We start from the raw sequence: 19705 nt of genomic DNA, 5'->3' as shown, positions 1-19705 counted from the left end.
GAATAATTCTGCACATGGGCTAAACTAATCTGTTTGTGGCAGGAGAGTGATATTGTTTATTTGATTGACATGGCTGATGTCACGAGACTTGGCTGATGTGACTGAAATAGCAAAGAATCTCTTCGGGTGGAGTGTGAAAGAAATTCCACTAATAGGAGAAAGCAAAGCAAAGCTCCTGGGTATGGAAATGAGGGATGTTTCCATCTCCTAAACTCTGGACTTTGTCCATCTCCCACACAGACCAATGGAAATGTTCCACTCCACCTAAGCACAGTGAATGTCCCATTTAGTGCAGGCTTGGAATGAACATCTCGTCTTCCCCTTCTCACTAGGTGGCGGCTTCCCTGCTGCTCTTCTTGGAGGAAGAAGACACCTTCTGGATGATGTGTGCCATCATCGAGGACCTGGTACCTGCCTCCTACTTCAGCACCACGCTGATGGGAGTGCAGACCGACCAGCGTGTCCTACGCCACCTCATCGTGCAGTACCTGCCACGGTTGGACAAGCTCCTGCAAGAGCATGACATTGGTAATGGAGCCCCTAAGGCCATTGAATCTTCTGACTCAGGGTGCTGCTTTCAGCCTGCAGGCATGACCCAGGCACGCGCGTGTGTGTAGATAAGCAAGGCCTATGTACTGCACAGCATCGTAAACTGAAATGGTGTGGTGGGAACCCACAATTGTGAGGCTGCTCCCACAGTACCCCACTCCCTCTCCAGACGAATACACTCAGTAAAGTGTCCCTTGGTTCACGTGGCAGCGATGAATTCAGTGTATCCCTGTTGCTCCATACTCTGTTTCATATGCTGCAGGGCTTGACGATGCAGAGCTGCAGCATTGTGATTGTGTTTTGGGGAGAAGCTGTAGGTTTGAGGGTTGGACTGGACTTACTGGGGGGCTTTTCTCACCTAGGAATGCCTGAGAGTCGTGTGTTTGGGGTTTTTTGACAACCCATGAGGTCATGGAGGCTTTGGCACTGGGACAGGGAGATGCAACATCTTTCCCCCTCTCCTGTTTGGGGGCCACAGGGAGCGGGGAGTGACATTAAACTTTTAAGGAGGGAGAGGTTTGAATTCCTGGTGTATGGCTGTGGCTGTACGTACACGTGCGCAATGTCTCATGTGGTTTTGGACGTTTTGATTGAGTCTTGTTTAAATGGGGCACTGTCATACCTTAGGTCCCAAGAAAATGGCCGTATTCCTATGACTGTTTGTTTTATTTCACTAAACACAACGCTTGTGAGCCTCTCCCCACCTACCCTATAGCTGTTCATGTGCTGACTGATGTCATCAGAGTTGTCCTCCTCCTTTATAGTCATAGTGGCCGGAGAATCCCCTGGGAATGAGGAGTAGTTGAGGGTGTCTCTTTCAGGCTGGGAGGGCGGTTCTGTGCGGGCTCTCTTTCTCTCTGGTCACCCGATCACCTGTGTCACATTCCCTTTCTGTCTCTTCATACACAGAGCTGTCCCTGATCACCCTGCACTGGTTCCTCACGTGCTTCGCTAGCGTTGTGCATATCAAACTGCTGCTGCGCATCTGGGACCTCTTCTTCTACCAGGGTTCGCTGGTGCTCTTCCAGGTCACGCTGGGCATGCTCAGTATGAAGGTAACAACCACCTCCTGTGCCCTGATTTCTAGTACCCTGGCTTTCTCTTCAGAAAGGAGGAGGATTCTAGGGGTGGGGCCCTCCTGTACCCCCTGGTTGTATCTGGTTCAGGAGTTTACTTTGGGGAGAGCGAGAGCTGCCATCTTGATTTCCTCAGAGTGTGGGGATGTGAAGTCCTGTCAGAAGGCCAGTCAGCAATCCATTGTTTGAGATTTGGGAGACTCAGTCAAGAAGATGGCTTCTCTTTCCTGCTCTTTTTCCCCTCACCTCCACTCCCCATGTCTCACCATCACCCTTTCTCATTTGCTACACCCCTCTGACTCCTGAGCCCAGAGTAACACAGACTGGAGACTTGTCTTGCCATCCCTGGCTCCGGAGAGTTCTTGGTTTTTTACTTTCTTTGGATGGAGACGTAAAACCAAGTTGCTGACCATTTGGGGATGATAAAAGATCCTTTGGTGCTGTTCACACAAGCCCCAGGGTGTTTGCCCTGTTGTCCTGGCCATATTTAATTTGGGTGATTACCCTAAACTTTCTCCCTTTCAGAATTCAGGGGAAGTTATCCTGTAACTCTTGTGTAGCATTGCTGGTGCAGGATGGCGATTGTGCAGCACCTCGAGGTGGCTGCATTTCTGTGGTGGATTAAGTGATTTCTGTATAATGTGCTGTGGGATCCTTTGGTATGAAAGTGCTAGAGCAGTGTGAGATGCTGCTGCTATCTCCTGACCAAACAGATTGGACTTTTTCTTACTGAAACTTTTAAGAAATAATCTAGTTGCTCCTGCGTTAAATTTCGTGCCTAGATTGCATTCTGAGGTGTAAGCAGGGCTTTTAGCAGTCCTAGCTAGTGAGTGTCACTGACATCCTCAGCGTATTGTGTATGCGTGGTTTCTCCCCATTCCCGCAGGAAGATGAGCTAATCCAGTCGGAGAATTCTGCCTCCATCTTCAACACTCTCTCGGACATCCCGTCTCAGATCGAGGATGCGGAGGTGCTGCTGCGGGAGGCCATGCGCGTCGCTGGCTCACTGACAGACATGGCAGTGGAGACCCAGCGCCGCAAGCACCTGGCTTACCTCATTGCTGACCAAGGGCAACTGCTCAACCCCAGCGCTGCTGTCAATAATCTATCCAAGGTGGGTGCATGGAGCCCTGCACATCTGGGCTGTTAGGGGCTGTGGATCCCCTTCATGACACTGCCTTATGGGCTAGCTGGCCATCCACCCATATAACACTCTGTTAGCATGAGGCCACCCTGCATTAGCAGGCTTCAGCTCCATGATAAACTTCCCTTCTCTCACCTCCCCAGGGAGGGAGAGTGAGTGCTAGGACTGTGATGGGAATGTGACCACATGTACAGTTCTCACTGCCAGGAGGCCATGCTACCAGACCTCCCACACCTGCCACAGCCAGCCCACGCCAGAGGAATCTCAGCAGCTGGCTAAGCACTAAACACAGCCTTTCACTCTTTCTGTGGAATGAATGAATTTTGTGTTGCAATAGATCCATGGGTCATCTCCTGTTCTCCCCCTCACCAGCCAGTGCTTGGCTGTTTTTGTGCTTTGTTCAATCCTGTTCTGAGTGTTCCTGATGGTGACCATCCACCCTTAGATTAATCCACAGCCTGATAGATCCCACTGCTGGTCCTCTTGCTCAGGCCTGGTCTACACTGGGGGGGGAGTCGAACTAAGGTACGAAACTTCAGCTACGCGAATAGCGTAGCTGAAGTCGAACTACCTTCGTTCGAACTACTTACCCATCCTCACGGCGCGGGATCGACGTCCGCGGCTCCCCCGTCGACTCCGCCACCGCCTTTCGCGGTGGTGGAGTTCCGGAGTTGATGGGAGCGTGTTCGGAGTTCGATATATCGCGTCTAGATGAGACGCGATATATCGAACTCCGAGAAGTCGATTGCTACCCGCCGATCCGGGCAGATAGTATGGACGTACCCTCAGAGTGGTCTGGTTACTGCCCATTCTGTCTGGGGCCACTCCGAACAGTTCCCCTCTCCCCTTGCGGTGTACACCCCTCAGAAACATGCTGACGGTCTCTGTATCTCCTTGCCCTACTCTAGCCCCATATGCCAATCTATATGTGTTTAGTTCTTCTAATGTCTCCTTACGAGTCCACTTTGTCTCACTCCCCTCCGCCCCCTTCAGATTGTGCGGCGCAGGACCCAGTGCAGGAAATCTGGCATCACCTCGTTGCTTTTCGGTGAGTACAAGTGTGTTCCTTGCATGTTGTGATGGTGCTATCAGGGTGGAGGGTGAAAGAAGAGTCTGGAGGCAGAGGAGTGGCTGGGCACGGGGAAATGGAGTGGGTGAACATTCCTTCAGCAACAGGAGAAGGTAAAGCAAGGGAAGAGATTGAATGAGGAGGAGAGAAGGGAGTTGGAACTTGCTGAGTCTGCACTCCCCAAAACTGAGGGAAGAAGCAGACTTCTCCTGATAGCCCAGGAAGTAGTGTGCTTTGGTCTTTAGCCCTTAACCTTCTTGCTGCAGGTCCAGCCACCCCCAAAATATGAAGCCATTTAGGACAGGAATATTCAAAGTCCCTCTTTTTACTCTTGGGGGAATTCTGTGCCACTGCGCATGTGCAGAATTTGTCCCCTGCAGATTTCTTTGCTTCCCCACAGAAAAATGACTTTCTGATGGGGAAGCAAAGGGAAGCCACAAGAGTGGTCGTACAACCTTCCCCAGCATTATGCTTCGGGTGCCCAGGGTAGCCAGCCAGAGAGGTAAATCATTGTGGGGCAGGAGGCAGGACTGGGGAAGACTTGGCTGGGCTGGGGAGGATGGGACTTCCCCTTCCCCTGCGTGGCTTCTGGGGCTGTTGGACCCACCCCCAGATTTCTCCCCCAGCTGTAGGAAGCTCTGCAAACTGCCCCCCTCCTCCCCCGTGCATGCTTTCTGCACCCATCGCTCCTCAGCTGCAGGGGGAGGGATCACTACAAGGAGCTGCTCCCCCATCTGCCCAACCCCCATGCATCCAGACCCTCCCGCCAAGCCTCATTCCCCCCGCACCCAGAACCCCACCTGAGAAGCCCCACTCCCCCTGCACCTGGACCACCCCGACAAGCCACCCTACCGAGTCCCAACCAGCCATACCTGGATCCCTGCCCCACTCTCCCAGTATCTAGACCCCCCACTGAGCTCCCCACACCCAGACCCCCCCACTGAGCTCTAACCTCCCCCACTGAGCACCAGCCCCCCTCACTTCCCTGCAGAGTCCCATTAATGTTGCACCCAGAACCCTCCCACAAGACCTTGTGCATCCAGATCCCCCACACACACCCAGATCCCCCACTGAGCTGCCTGCACCCAGATTGCCCCACACAGAACCCTCTCAACCCACACCTGGATCCCCCCACGCTAAGCCCTCCATACTTGGATCCTGCCTTGCTGAGCCTGCCTGCCCACACCTGGTGCACCTGGCATGGAGGGGCAGGGCCTTGGGGGTGTTTCTCAGACAGGCCTGGTCCTTGCGCTGTGTCAGGGCTGGGTGCAGCCTCACCGCTGAGTCCGGGGGGAGGAGTGGGGGGAGCTGCACAGTGATCTCCCACCTCTGTGCAGCCAGTGGCCTGTGCTCTCCAATGCCATGCTGGAGCCTCCACATTTATTTGACAAATAAAATTTGCAGAATTTTAAAATACTGTGCACAGAATTTTTAATTTTTTGGCTCAGAATGCCCTCAGGAGTATCCTTTGGAGACTTACAGTGCAACCCATGACTGTCCATACCCCCATCCTCCTCTGTGATCTCTACTCTGGACACTTTCACGTTTTCATTTTCATTGCGGGTGAGCTCACCCAGTCTGTAACATTGAGGAAACCATTGGCACAAGTAAAGGGTAGCATTATGCATGCATTTCAAAATACATACCATATGGGGTAGCAGAAGCTGACTTCCCTCATAAGAAATAGATCCTCCAGAAAGTACAATATCTTATCCCAGGGCAGATTTTTGGGTGGGACGAAGATTGAAAAAAAATTAGGAATGGTGTTTTTAGGGCCAAAACGTTTCCCCCGTCATTAATTTAGTGAAAGTTTTCCTGACTTTTCTCCTGGCTCATCATGTCTCCAGAATGGCCTGGCTGTGAAACTCTGAACTCATGTTGTGTTGGCCTTGCTGAGGAAAGTGCCTTGAGTAGTTTGTCAGGTTAATGGGGAACTACAAGCTTGTACAGTCTTGCATTTAAAAAAAAATACAGTGAAGGATGTTAAGTTTGCAAAGTCAAGCACTCGCTGGCTAGGAAATGGCAGAATGAATGTTACCTGTGCAACTTAAATCTGGGCCCCTTGTGCATATGCTTTATGATACAGTTTTGAAATACAAGTTCATGTACCATCATCACAGGACCCTGCCTTATTCAGTGCACAGAATGGATGGTGCTCACTTTGATTGAGCAGACACTCAATATTTTGTTTTCTCCTCATTGGTGTGTGTGTGGTCCTGGGTTTTATTTACTGCACACTGTTCAAAACCTGCTCTGAAGATAGAGCTATTAATTTCCTTACAGGCTTTTCTCTGGTGGTGTTCGCTTTAGCATCTGAGTATTTCACAAGCTCTAATGAACTTATCTCCACAACACCCCTGTGAGAGGAGTAGGTGTTATCCTCATGTTACAGATGGAGAACTCAGGCACAAAGACATTAATGTCAAAAGTATCCACTAATTGGGTGCCCAATTTGAGATGTCTGTAGCCTAATCCTTCGGAGGGATTAGCATTATAGCGCTTTATATGTTCAAAGCACAACTCCCATTGACTTCAGTGGCAGCTGGGGAGTGCTCAGCACTTCTGCACTTCAGACTACACTTGCAAGTTAGAGTGCATTAAAGCAGCCCCGGGCGCCCTAACTCCTGAGGTGTCCACACTGGCAAGGCACTTAAAGCACCTGGACTCTGCAGCTGGAGCGCGCCTGGTAATCCACATCCATGAGAAACATAAAGCTTGCTGCACCCTGGCCGAAATGTCCGGGCATCAGTGTGGACAAGGTGTTGCATTACTGCGCTCTGATTGGCCTCCGGAAAAGTCCCATAATCCCCTGAAGTCAAGTGGCCACTCTTCTCATTGTTTTGGAATTGGCTGTAGGAATGTGGATATCCCCTTTCAAAGCTCCGTTTCTGACAGCCGGCTGCTTGTCTGCTCTGGGACAAAGCAAACCATTACTGTGGAATGCTGCACTTGTGAGTGTGTGTGGGTGTGGCAGAGGGAAGTGGGGGTCTGCTGCTGTCTGAACTTACAAGACAACTTGCTGATATGCTCTCAGCCGCCCAAAACACACTATCTCTCCCCCAACATGCACACAACACACTCCCTGTCACACTCTGCCCCCATCCCCCATTTGAAAAGCACATAGCCACTTGCACACTGGGATAGCTACCACAATGCACTGCTCTTTGTGGCATTGCAAGAGCTGCTAATGTGGCCATGCCAGTGTGCATGCAGCTGACAGTGTAAACACTTGGCAGCGTTTTCCCTGCTGCGGTCTCTGAAGGCTGGTTTAATTCCCGGCGCTCTACATCTGCAAGTGTAGCCAAGCCCCAGGAGTCTCGGGTCAGGCACCCAGAAAAAGAGGAACACACAGTTAGTGAAAAGTTATTGTTTAAGGGTGGGATTCACAAAGGAACCTAGGTCCCAGTTCAAGCTCTACTGCAATCCACAAAACTCCTACCCAACTCAGGCAGTGTTTACATTTTCAGAGTAAAAGTTCCCTTGGTGCCTACGTTCCTTTCTCTGAGCGTGTGCGCTGCTGCCTCCTGCTAGGTGTCCAGATGCATATCTTGTGGTTCAGCCCCAGAGCGATTCACAAACCAGGGGAGATAGGTGTTCAGCCACCAAAGTTGTGTGCCGGGCCTGATCCAGTAGGCATGCTCAGAGGCCACCTACCAGATCAGGTCCCATTCAAAAGGAGGAGCCTGATGATGGTGGTGCCAGTGCCCACCTTATAACTTACAGTGCAGTGGTTAGACCACTTGCCTGGGAGGTAGGAGACCCAAGTCCAATTCCCCCCCTCTCCGCCAGAGGGGGAGAGAGGATTTGAACAGGCGCCTCCTACTTCTCAGGAGAGCCCTTTAACAACTGAGCTAAGAGACATTCCGATGTGGGCTCCCTCCATCTCTCCTGCAGAAGCTCTTTCAGTTTGGAAAACTAATGAAAGAGTGGCTGGAGCAGGGAGCCTGGCCCCTCAGTCTCCCATCTCCCAGGTGGGTGCCCTGCCCACTGGACTAAAGAGCCATTCTCTCTCTCTCTCTCTCTCTCTCGCCTATGACTGTTTATGTATTTATGCATCACTACATCGGCAGCGGCAGGATTTAGTACACACCTTTCTTGTTGGCATCTCCCATTGCCTAGCTTTGGTGACTTCCCACCGAGTGTGCTGGTTTGTGTGGATCACATTCTTCGGTGCCTATCTATCTCCATTCATGGTATAGACAGCCCCGGCCCCTGGCTTGGCTTGGTGGGTTGCAATGCTGTTCTTGTGATTTTCCAGCACCTAAAAGGTAGGCGTTGTGAAACTTAGCATCTCAATGCCTATGGCCCTTCGTGGATCCCACCCTGAGGGTATGGCTACACTTACAGCTGTACAGGGTTGGGAGTTACAGCTGTCTTCGTACAGCTGTGTAGGGAAAGCGCTGGTGTGTGGCCACACTCACAGCTACCAGCGCTGCAGTGTGGCCACATTTGCAGCGCTGTTGGGAGTGGTGCATTATGGGCAGCTATCCCAGCGTTCAAGTGGCAGCAACGTGCTTTTCAAAAGAGGGGGGTGGGGTGGAGTGTGATAGGGAGCGGGGGAGAGAGAGAGAGTGGATTTTTGGAGCCGACACTGTGTGTCAGCTCCCTGCCTTGCAAATTCTGTGTCAGTGCCCTGCCTTGCAAAATCTGAACATTTCCTCGACCCCTCATTCACTCTTAACTGCAAATAGCCTGCAGACCAGATAAGCAGCTGCTCCAACGGACTCCCTTTCTCCCCCTCCCCCCCCCCCGTTGCTGTTTCTCTACTCAAGCAAACACTAGCTGTAGACATTCATCCCCCTGCCTGCTTCATTCACAGCAAACAGTAGCTGTGTTTGTTTTTTAGATAAGCAGCTCCCGGAGCCCCGAGTTCACAACAAAACAAAGAGAGGCATCATAACAAAACAAAGAGAGTAATTTAGTTAAAAGCATTCTGGGATATCTCCTAATACCCTGGAGGCCAACAGCAGCACTGGTGTGTGGCCACGCTTGACGAGCAGCGCTGCATCACCAGCGCTGCACTCGTTATACCCCAAGCAGACCAGGTGTACAGCCAGGGAGTTGCAGCGCTGGATGTGCCTTGCAGGTGTGGACAGTTACTAAGTTGCAGCACTGTAAAGCCTCCACCAGCGCTGCAACTCTCCAGTGTAGCCAAGCCCTGAGTGACTTGCCCAGCATCACATAGGAACTCTGCGGTAGAGGCAAGGAGAGAATCCAGTTCCCCAGAGCAGCATTTAAACTGCCTAAATCACAAGTCTTTTCCTGCAGTTCTCCACCTCATTCATTACCCACCTTTCAACAACCTCAAAAAATGAGGCAGAGAACTTACAGATAACAGCCTCCTTTCACTACACAACCCTGATTAATTTCCTGAGCACTGTGTCCATTCAGTGCATTGAATGGAGCAGAGGTCCTGTGGAAATAAGAGTAGTGATCATGAGATTAAAGACTGAATCATGGTGCATATGCACAATGGGGCCAAATTAAGGTTGCACGGGAAACCTTAATTCTGGCATTTCCTATCTTGAGAGCTTGATTTTGCAAGCTTAACTTTCTTTTAATGTAATTTTTTGTATGTAATTTCCTATGCTTTTTTAAAAAAGCAAACTGAAAAACCAGAAATTTTATCTTGTGAAACCATATTGGCACCTACATGGTTCTTCAGCAGTGTTTGAATCACCAGACAGACCTGTCACTTGAGCTAACAGTACCTTATAGCAGTAGTAGGCTGTTATCCTGGGTGGGGCAGCACTACAGGTGGATGAGGTGCATATTTTGCCAGTGGGTTTCACAGCTGTTTTCTGACAGTAGAGAAATGTTGAGACTCAGGATTCCATTCCAGGTTCTGAGGTGAGTGTAATCTAGTGGTTACAGACACTTCTGCCCCAGTCACAGTTCCTCCCCCCAAGTTCCTAGTACCAGTCCCATCACCCACAAGTCCAGAACCTCTGTCCTTTGCATTCCTGTCAGGCAGCATCCTGGATGCCACCAGGGGGAGCACTGAGAGCACAGGACAGAGGCTCCCTGCTTTTGGTTCCTGTGCTTGGTGCCAGGTGGTCCCCAGCAGCTGGGAGTCCTGCTCAGCCCTGGTATCCCAGCGATAGGAGCAAGCTCAGTGCAGAGAGAGTCTTTGGAGAATTTAGCTACCAAATTCTAACACGTCTCAGCTGCGCATGTGTGAACTGAGACTTTCAGAGGCCAAATTTGAGAGAATTTTCATGGGGATGGCAAGAGACACATCCCTGGCACCAGGGCAACCCCCAGCCAAATTTCAAATCCCTGCTCCAGAGCAGGGAGGTGCCGCAGCTTCTCAACAAAATGGTGGGATGGGTTTGGTTTTTTTAACATGGACAAAATGTGTTTTCCCGTGTCTGGTTCTCAAAATGGCTAAACCAATTTTGCTGAAATTTTCCAAAAAAATTCAACCCGAGGCAGACCCTCGGCATGTGGAAAATTTCAGCCTGATTGAACGGTTAAAGTTTAGCAAAGTTATAACCAACTGAAAACAAGGTTGTGTGACACTCCCATAAGACCCTACTCTAGGCTCTGCTACCTGCGCTGCCTATAATATAGGGCCTTCGGTGGGGTGTGTACATGCCCCACATTAAAGCAGGCAGGGAAATGGTTGATGAGGGCTCATTTAGGGCCTGCTCCTGCTCCCTCGGAGTCCGTGGGAGTGTTAACAGTGACTTGGATGGGAGCAGGGCCAGACCCTTCGTGCAGGGGGATAGAGAGGAGGCAGCGGAAGGGCTCTGAGGGGCAAAGGAAGTGCACACAGTCCCTGTCTTTTCCCTGCCCAGGAAGGGCACAGACAGCGAGGGGGAGCTGAGCAACTGGCCCTCTTCAGATGGGGTCAGCCAGCTTACGAGCGTCTGTCTCAGCTGAGAACGGTCTGTTTTCTCCTGGCTCCTACTGACCTCCCCTTTGTTGGCAGGGGGAAAAGGAGGCTGAATCCAGCCCCAGTCCTGGTCCCCTGTGTGCTTGGCGTAGAGGTGCCTGGGCTTAGGGTGACAGGGATGCAGTATTTTGTTTCTCTCCCTCCCCTCATACTGTCCCCCTTTCCTGTTAGCCATGAGTGGGGCCCAGATGTTCAGGTGGGGTCAGAGCAACGGTTACAGTCTTGACCAGAGGGAGCTGTTGTAATTGTCTCTGCTCAGGCTGAGGGAGGGGACAGCCGCCTTTTTTCCCAGCATGGGATTGGGGGTTTCCTTTCTCTTCACCCCCGTGTGTCCCGCATTCCCAGGTGAGGATGATTTGGAGGCACTGAAGGCCAAGAACATCAAGCAGACGGAGCTGGTGGCTGACCTTCGTGAGGCGATCCTGCAGGTGGCACGGCACTTCCAGTGCGTGGATCCAAAGAACTGCAGCATTGTGAGTGGGGGCGCACTGCACAAGGCTAAACCTGGGTCCCTCATGCTGCATGGCCAAGGCTGGGTCCCCCTACCCCTAGCCCTGGAGGAGCTGGCGGATTTCAGGGAGATCCCCCATGGGCAGGATCTGTGTGTTGCACATTGTCTGTCCCAGGTGGAGGGAAGGGAGCCATGCTTGATCCTGGAGCTAGCAGAGCTAATCTGTCCACTGGGTGAGGGAGCAGAGAGTGGTACTGAACATGGGAGAGCATCCCAGCACATCTAATCACCTTCTTACTGCTCCTCTGTGCTTCTCTTCCGCACAAACTCAGGACCTGACTCCGGATTACACCATGGAGAGCCACCAGCGGGACCATGAAAACTACGTGGCATGTTCCCAGAACCGCCGGCGCCGAGCCAAGGCACTGCTGGATTTCGAGCGCCATGATGACGACGAGCTGGGCTTCCGCAAGAACGACATCATCACAGTACGAGGGCTGGGGGGGGGCAGAATCCCATGGTGTGATACACCCTCTCTGCCCCCTTTCAGAGAGGGCATGTAACAGGCACCCACCTCGAGCCACCATGTGGGGCGAGTGTTTCATCCCCCTTAGAGCCCTCTCCCTGGGGAGTCAGGCTGGGGTGTCCCTCCCAGAGCCCTGTGCTGGGTTGCTGGTTATGCAGTCTGCGGCTGGGGTTCTGGCTGATCCAGGCAGGACACAGAATTCCTTTGGGAACGCTTGCCGCCTCCTGCTGGAACTGGTTAGTGGGTCACCCTGGCTGTCAGAAAGCCCCCACTCCCCCAGAGTGAAAGGCAGATAAGATTTGAACTCTGAGTTAGCTCAGTGCTCTGCGCCACCAGGCCACTGGGCCAGCCCAGCCATCATCTCAGGGCACCCAATAGCATGGAAACCTGGGCACCACCTCCTTACACCCCAGGGTGGGCGAGGGAGGAAGGAAAGGGAAACCCGCTGCCCATCAAAGCGCGAGAAGCTGCTGCTCTGAATAGCTGTCAGATGTGGGGTGTGTTGTGTTGGCAGCATCGTCCTGCGCCCGCATGGTGGGTAAAGCTAGGCTTTCACCCTCATGTGTTGTGGGGCCAACAGAACCACCACTGGGGAAGAAAAAGGGAGGAGGGGTTGGCACAGTGGCTGATCATCATTTAACTCCTCTTCTCCCACCCTCAGGAACTCCTGCCTCTTGCCCAGGGTGCCTGCGTAACCCATAGCGGCCCTAGAGCCCCATCTAGTGGCTGAACCACATAAAGAGACTGCTACAGCGGCTGAGCTCGTGGACTTGGTCCTGTAGTTCAGATGGGAGAGGCTTACGCTTTTAGATTCAGGGTCCCAGGTTCAGTCCTCACAAAGACCCCGGCTACGGGTGTTGTTACTCCTGTCTCTGGTGTCTGTGCAGCACCCGCCTGTAATGAAAGTTGGTTGGTGACTTGAATTTCAGTCAGTCGGTCCCCCTGTTGACCTCTGATGGTTGAGAAGAAAGTGATTTCTTGCCCCACATGCACATACTCACTCTCTCTGAGGTGACACTGTTTCCATGGCAATACATCCCAGCTGTCCTGGGTGGGATGTGTGGAGAGGGAAAGCCTGACACTGCACCGGTGCCAGCCCCGTTTTGCCTCCTTGCTCTCGTTCCATGGCCCCTGTGAGTCAGGGTTTGTGTCTCTCCCCAATCACTTACTCTCCTCTTCGTTCTTTCAGATCATATCCCAAAAGGACGAGCACTGTTGGGTGGGGGAGCTAAATGGACTGAGAGGTGAGAACAGACAAGGCTGGTGGGTGAGGGTGGGCTATGGGAAAGGTGGGGGGAGGGGCTTCCAGAGACAGGGGGAGGAGAGTGGAATTGCTAATGTTCCACAGATGCTGCTGCCCTCAGCGATGGCTCTGGCATCTCTGCCCTCCCTGTCTCAGGGAGCTGTGTGGGTTTGCCTTTCATTTGAGTTCCTGCCCATATAGCCAAAGGCTCTGCTGAGCCCCATTGGGGAGCTGCCTGGGAATGCACATCTCACCCTGTGCATGGCTAGCAGGAGAGAGGGGTGTGGAGGTGGGATGGGGGCACAGCTCCTTGCTAGGTTTGCTCATTATTCCCAGCAGATGCAATAACTGAGGTGCACTTTCACAGTCAGGGTGAGGATGGGTAGGGGGCTGCTCTGAAGCATGGGAGCTGGTGCTGTCTGTGGTGCTTGTAGGGAGAATGGCCCTCAATGACATCAGGCTTGCAGCTGTTTGGATTTCCTGACACACACTGAGAGGCTCCAATGCTGCTTGTCTTCTTCTCCAGGCTGGGCCCACAGGCCCCTCCAGGGCACAAAGGAACCCACCTCTTTTCTCCTCCTCCCCCAGGACCTGCAGCCAGTCTGGGTTTTCATTCATGTCCATGTGAGGGTTTCCTGATGTCTCAGGCTCACCCTTTGTCTCCTCTTTCTAGGTTGGTTTCCTGCAAAATTTGTGGAGGTCTTGGATGAACGGAGCAAAGAGGTAAAAATTCCTGTATTTTGTAGGTCACCTTGCAAACCCCACTGACCTTCTTACCAACACCCATGCATGTCTTCCCTGCTGCCATCACTCCTCCTGGCTATCCGTGTTTATATGCCACTTTTCCTCTGCCCCACTGGCAGGATGTAGCGTAATAGTGTGGTCAGATGGTGGTAGTTTCCTTGGGCATTTGTGTTTACCCACAAGATGGTGGGAGATGGAGATCCACAGGTGGGATGGGAGGGAGTCTTGTGCAGTGACTGAGGTCCCTACAGCCACAGTCTGGCTCAAGGAGAGCCCAAGAGGTGACATCCTGCAAATGTTGCAAAATATGATTCTTTCTGTAGCCCATCCCACCCCAGAGTCTGTGTTTCACAGCCCTGAGGGAATGAGACACACACACCCTGTGATGGCCCTGTGAGATAGGGAAGTCTCTTCTCCTTCCCCATTACAGATAGGAGTCTGAGGCACAGAGTGATGGATTGATTTGTCAAAGGTCACACAGGCAGTCTGTGCAGAGCCAGAAATAAGTCCCACATCTTCTGACCCAGAGTCAATGGTGTTAACCTCATGAGCATCCTTTCAGGGGCTCTGCGGATGCCTGGCTTCCCACAGTTTAAAGTCCCTGCCTGGAGAGAGGTGTATGGGCTGCACTGGGCCTTGAGTGTGGCCGGGGTAGGAATTAGCTCTGTGAGTGTGAGAGCACCCTCGGCTGTGGTCAGTGAGAGCATGGGGAGGGGGCCCTGCCAAGAGCTAAGTCTTGATGGATCCAGCCTCACTCCCCACAGACCTGCTAGTCCGGATGTCGGTACAACCCAGCAAACCAAGTTCTGCGCTCAGGCACCAGCTTCCAGTCCCTGGGGCTGTTGGCTCTGAGTGGGGTAGGGGAGTGTCTAGAGTGGGTGACGAAAGGAGATAGAGGAGTCTGGGTGGGAGGCCTGTCTGGAGAAGAGGTATGGCTCTGTGTCCCCACCCCACAGCTCTCTGCTCTGGGGGGCTGTCTCCCTCTCTAAGAGGCTAAGAGCTAATTCCTTTCATTCCTCAGTACTCCGTTGCTGGCGACGACTCGGTCACAGAGGGTGTGACAGACTTGGTCCGAGGGACGCTCTGTCCAGCACTGAAGTCTATATTTGAGCATGGGTTAAAGAAGCCGTCCCTACTGGGGGGGCCCTGCCACCCCTGGCTGTTTATCGAAGAGGTGAGAATGGCACTTGGGGACAGGGGAACAACGGGGAGGGGATACAGGGATAGCGGGGCTCTGGTCCAGCAGGACTACAGGAACACAGCCTTCTCTCAGCTTTCTTCCCTGCTGGGCACCTGGGGGTCTGTCCCGCTTCTGCTGCGGGGGGCGGGGTGCTGCTGCTGCTGCTGGAGATTCTGTATGTGAGGGCGGGGGTGCTATCAACGGCCTGTAGCTCTGACTGCATCCTCTTCCCCTCAGGCTGCTGGACGGGAGGTGGAACGAGACTTCGACTCGGTGTACTCCCGCCTCGTGCTCTGTAAGACTTACAGGTGAGGCTGCTCTAGTCATACTGACAACAGGTTTGCATCCTCCTGCCCAAGTCCTCCTTGTCAAACCTGCGCTCCTCTCTCCTGCCTGGAAAGGTTGTTCTTTCCTTCTGGGTCATGACACGTTCCCTCTTCTGAATGGGCAGGGCCCTGCACTGCCCTGCCTGGGACTGCTAGTGGAGCCATGCTGACATAGACTGCACATTGGACTGACAGGTGGTTCTTGTCCCTAAAAACCCCAGTTCCTGTATGGCTGTGGCTGTATCTCAGCCCCTAGCAGTAGCCAGCATCGGGAGCCCCAGTCCCCTGGTGGCAGTAGCTGAGCTGGGTGTTTCTCTGAGCAGCGTGGTCCCATCTCTGGGGTGCGCTTCTGTCGGGCAGTGTCTTGCCCCAGTCGGCAGATAGCTCTGTGGGGTAAGCTGGGTTTCTGCTTTGGTTTTGTAGGCTGGATGAAGATGGAAAAGTTCTGACTCCAGAGGAACTGCTTTACCGGGTGAGTGCCTTGCCCTGCCCGCACAGGAGCTAGATTAGGGTTGCCAGTTTTGGTTGGATGTATTCTTGGAGATTTCATCACATGACATAATCTTTAATTCCTGGAGTCTCCAGGCCAAATCTGCCAGACCCACCTCTGCACCTTCGCCAGCTCTCAGCCTCTCCCAGCAAGAGCCCAGAGCTACTCCCAGCAGGTGGCGCTGTAGGGAAGGCTACTGGAGCTGTGGTCCTGGTGACCCCTACAGGGAGTGGTAAAGAGAGCTCTGGGATGGCACTGAACAAAGGGGAACTGCAGGGAGAGCGTGCACTAGGCTGTGTAGCTGTAGTGACTCTCCATGTGGGAGCCCCCCGTGGAACGTAGTAACCGCCTCCTCCCGCCCAGCAGGCAGTGCAGTCCGTGAACATGACGCACGACGCTGCGCACACTCAGATGGACGTGAAGCTTCGCTCCCTCATCTGCGTTGGACTCAAGTGAGTCATTCAGCCCGTTTCCTTGAGTATTGCTTCGGTGATGAACTTGGGGCGGGATGGGAGTGAGTAGAGAGGCGGGACGGTGAGGGGCTGGGGCCAGGTTGGGTGGGCGGGGGGATCTGGGGAGGCAGCCAGGGGGCTGCAGGGTGCTTGGAGCCAGCTGGGTCAAGCTGGGAAGCAGTAGTTATTTTAGTCTCCTCCCCCACACAGCTTGAGTCAGCAAGCTCTGTCCTCCCCCAGGGGGCCACTAGGGATATAAATATTGGTTAAAAAAGTTAACCAGTTAACTGTTAACCGTTGTTGTTCCGGCAGTGGGGCAGCAGGGGCTGGGGCCCAGCGTGGCCGAGGCTGCTCCAGCCCACCCAGCACGGCCGGGGGCAGTGTCTTGCCGGCACAGCGTGGCCGGGGCCAGCCGCGGGGGTTAACGGTTAAGTTCTGGTTAACAGTCAGCCTAATGCTTACAGGTTAACCGTTTAACCTTTTACATCCCTAGTGGCCACCACCAGGAGCCAGTACCTTATTTTCAGGTACGCTTGACCCAGACTCTCCCCTGAGGGAACAATTCCCTGGTGTCCTCCCTGTTGCTGTAGAGGAAGAGACTGATGGGTTGTGGTCAGGGGCTGGATGGGAATCACTGTGTCCCAGAGAGAGAGGCCACCCAGCCCTCTGATAACGGCCCTGGCTCCTAGTGACTCTTCCTCCTCCGTGCAGTGAGCAGGTCCTGCACCTGTGGCTGGAGGTGCTGTGCTCGAGCCTGCAGACAGTGGAGAAATGGTTCCATCCCTGGTCCTTCCTGCGCAGTCCTGGCTGGGTGCAGATCAAGTGTGAGCTCAGGTGAGTACGCCCCTCCCCCCCACTCCCCCCCCGTGCTCAACCACGTGCTGCAGCGCCCTCCTGGCCTTTGCAGACCCCTCGCTATTGAGCATTCGGCTGGTTGTCGTGCTGCAGCAGGCAGGTGGGCTGCCGTTTGTGTAACCTGCCACAATAACCATTCGTGTCACACCCACCTCCTCACACACTCGTGGGGATTTCCTCCTAAACGCCCCAGAGCAGCAGCTGCTGTTTACAGTGTTTGGCGTGAATGGGACTCTCTCTCTCACTTTCTGATCAAGAGCAGGGCCTGGTGAAGGGTATGTGTGGGAAGCAGCATCTGCACACAGGGCTGCTGCTCTCAGGCCTCTAGCTGCTTTGCACTGAGCCTGCTGTAATGCCGCCAAAGCCCCTCCCTGCTCTGAGGACCCACATTCCCCAGAGTCTAGCACAGGGGTGGGCAAACTACAGCCCACAGGCCTTATCCGGCCCATCAGACCATTTAATCTGGCCCTCAGCTCCCACCAGGGAGTGGGGTCGGGGGCTTCCCCCACTCCATGCAGCTCCCAGGAAGCAGCCGGCATGACCCCCCCTATCAGCTCCTATGTAGTACATGGAGGTGTGGCCAGGCAGTTCTGTTCACTGCCCCATCTGCAGGCACCGCCCTGTAGCTCCCATTGGCCGCAGTTCCCGGCCAATAGGAGCTGCAGGGGCGGTGCCTGCAGATGGGGCAGCGCGCAGAGCCGCCTGGCCACGCCTCGGAGCTGGAGGGGGGGAACATGCTTCCAGGAGCTGCTTGCGGTAAGTGCCGCATGGAGCCTGCACCCCTGACATCCCCCTCCAACTCTCTGAACCCATTGCTCCCAGTCTGGAGCCCCCTCCCACACCCCAAACCCCTCATCCTCAGTCCCACCCCAGAGCTCTCACCCCCACCCAACCCGGAGCCCTCTCCCGCACTCCGAACTCCTCATTTCTGGCCCCACCCCAGAGCCCGCAACCCCAGGCGGAGCCCTCAATCCCTTCTGCACCCCTACCCCCAATTCCATGAGCATTCATGGCCCGCCATACAATTTCCATACCCCGATGTGGCCCACGCTTGGTCTAGCACCTCGTGGGGCTGGGCAGTGTGAATCCAGCAGGGAGGAGGAGCTGCTGACAGTGCCTGTACTGGGATTTGGTAGAGAGATGATTCGTTCCCCAAAGGCTCAGCCAGGAGGGGTTACCGGCCGCAGGCTCAGCGACTGGAGGCCTAGATGAGGGTCAGCCATCAAGCCAGCCAGAGGACCAAGACCCAGTTTAAATGGCGAGATGGTGGGGGAACTTGGCTTCAGTCTAGTGGCAGAGCTGAAGCAAACTGAATAGCTTCTCTCCTTCCCCATCCACACCTGCCCTGCTGGGGGAGCAGCAGGTGGGCTTGGGCTTCCCCACCCGCAGCACTCCTGTTCCCTCCAACACTGCCCGGGAGGAGGGGAAATGAACCAGTTCCTGGGTGCTCTGCTGCTGGCTCAGGGACCAGCTCCAGGCCAAGCCTGTGTCAGGGACACACCTTCCATCACTGCCTCTACCACTGCTGCCACCTCCCGTCTTCCTGCTGGAAATGGCTTTTGCCTTTCACCGGCCTGTTACTTCCATCCCCCTTCACCCAGGCTGGAGTGCGACCGGATCCCATCCTAGGAGCTGGCAGCCGGCCTGGAGCAGCTGCGGTGTTACCATGGCTGCAGCTCAGGGTCCCACATTCTCCTTGGGAAGTTCTTGAAGCAGGGGGAGTGGATTCCCTTGTAGAGGCAGCAGTTGTCTGCATGTAGCTGCTTCTTTGCTCCTAATGCCACCCCCCTGCATCCCACCCTGCTCACCGTCAGGACGTGAGAGCAGGTTCCATTGTAAACTCCAACCGTACAACAAAACGGCCCAGCTGATGGGACATTGTATGGCGAGAACTTTCCAGCCCTGACTGGGACTCAGTTGGCCAAGTGCCGAGAGGCCATGTGTGAACAAGGAGAGTCCTCGCTGGGTGAGGCTGAGCCTGCTGGGGCACAGGTGGGATGCACTGTGGGGAGCTGTTGCCCTGTAATGAAGGATTTGCCATGAACACCTTTACCAGCCCCCTGGGTTTGGTACGGACTGGGCGGGGAGGGGGCCCTGAGGAGCTGTCGAGGAATGAGTGAGCACCTGCAAAACTCTAGTCCCAGCGCTGCTGCGCCTTGGCCAGCTCACTGACGCTCAGTTTCTCCATCGGGACCGAGGAGTGGGGGAGAAGGCTCAGTGCTCTCCAGCCTCCCCTCGCTTGCCCCCAGCTGCCTGCAGAAGGGTTTGAGGATCAGCTCCCAGGCTTCTGTTTGACACTGGGGTGAGCTCAGCTGCCTCTGTTTCTCTCAAGGTCTGTGTGTGGTGAGAATCCTGGCCCTGGGGGGTGAGGGCAGGGCCAAATGAAGGGATTCCAGTGCTTGAGGGTTCCCCCCTGCTCTGGGCCCACTCACCATCTAGAGTGTCCCAGAGAGGTGGGGGGAAGCAGTCGTAGAAGCCCACAGTGTATATTGGGTTGGTCTGGGCCTGCTACACCCTCCCCCTCCTATCACATGTAGTCCTCTGCTGGGTGGTGGGGGCAGGGCCCCAGAGCAGTGGATGTTGTTAACTTCCCATTGAGATGCATGGGGCAGTTCACACCTCTCTGAACTGTTGTTTCACGCTGCCTGCAGACTCAGGCAGACATCTCTGCATCAGTTGCAATTAGGTCATGTTTTCAAGCT

The 19705-nt window shown here is 54.1% G+C and overlaps 1 protein-coding gene across 1 annotated transcript in view; it reads left to right on the top strand.

The window, feature by feature from the left end:
- Positions 1 to 19705, top strand: part of SGSM3 (small G protein signaling modulator 3) — a 60832-nt gene that overhangs the window by 35448 nt on the left and 5679 nt on the right. Inside the window, exons 8-20 of the mRNA XM_044984530.1 lie at positions 333 to 528; positions 1459 to 1604; positions 2512 to 2739; positions 3763 to 3817; positions 11082 to 11209; positions 11520 to 11675; positions 12903 to 12957; positions 13630 to 13679; positions 14722 to 14874; positions 15118 to 15188; positions 15630 to 15678; positions 16063 to 16148; positions 16860 to 16982. Coding sequence (XP_044840465.1) covers positions 333 to 528; positions 1459 to 1604; positions 2512 to 2739; positions 3763 to 3817; positions 11082 to 11209; positions 11520 to 11675; positions 12903 to 12957; positions 13630 to 13679; positions 14722 to 14874; positions 15118 to 15188; positions 15630 to 15678; positions 16063 to 16148; positions 16860 to 16982 — 1496 coding nt within the window. The remainder of the gene's footprint in view (positions 1 to 332; positions 529 to 1458; positions 1605 to 2511; positions 2740 to 3762; positions 3818 to 11081; positions 11210 to 11519; positions 11676 to 12902; positions 12958 to 13629; positions 13680 to 14721; positions 14875 to 15117; positions 15189 to 15629; positions 15679 to 16062; positions 16149 to 16859; positions 16983 to 19705) is intronic.

The sequence above is a fragment of the Mauremys mutica genome, chromosome 1 (genome assembly GCF_020497125.1).
Source record: "Mauremys mutica isolate MM-2020 ecotype Southern chromosome 1, ASM2049712v1, whole genome shotgun sequence".
Classification (NCBI taxonomy): domain Eukaryota; kingdom Metazoa; phylum Chordata; order Testudines; family Geoemydidae; genus Mauremys; species Mauremys mutica.
The sequence above is the reverse complement of the archived record's forward strand: the minus strand, read 5'-3'. Positions and strand labels throughout refer to the sequence as shown.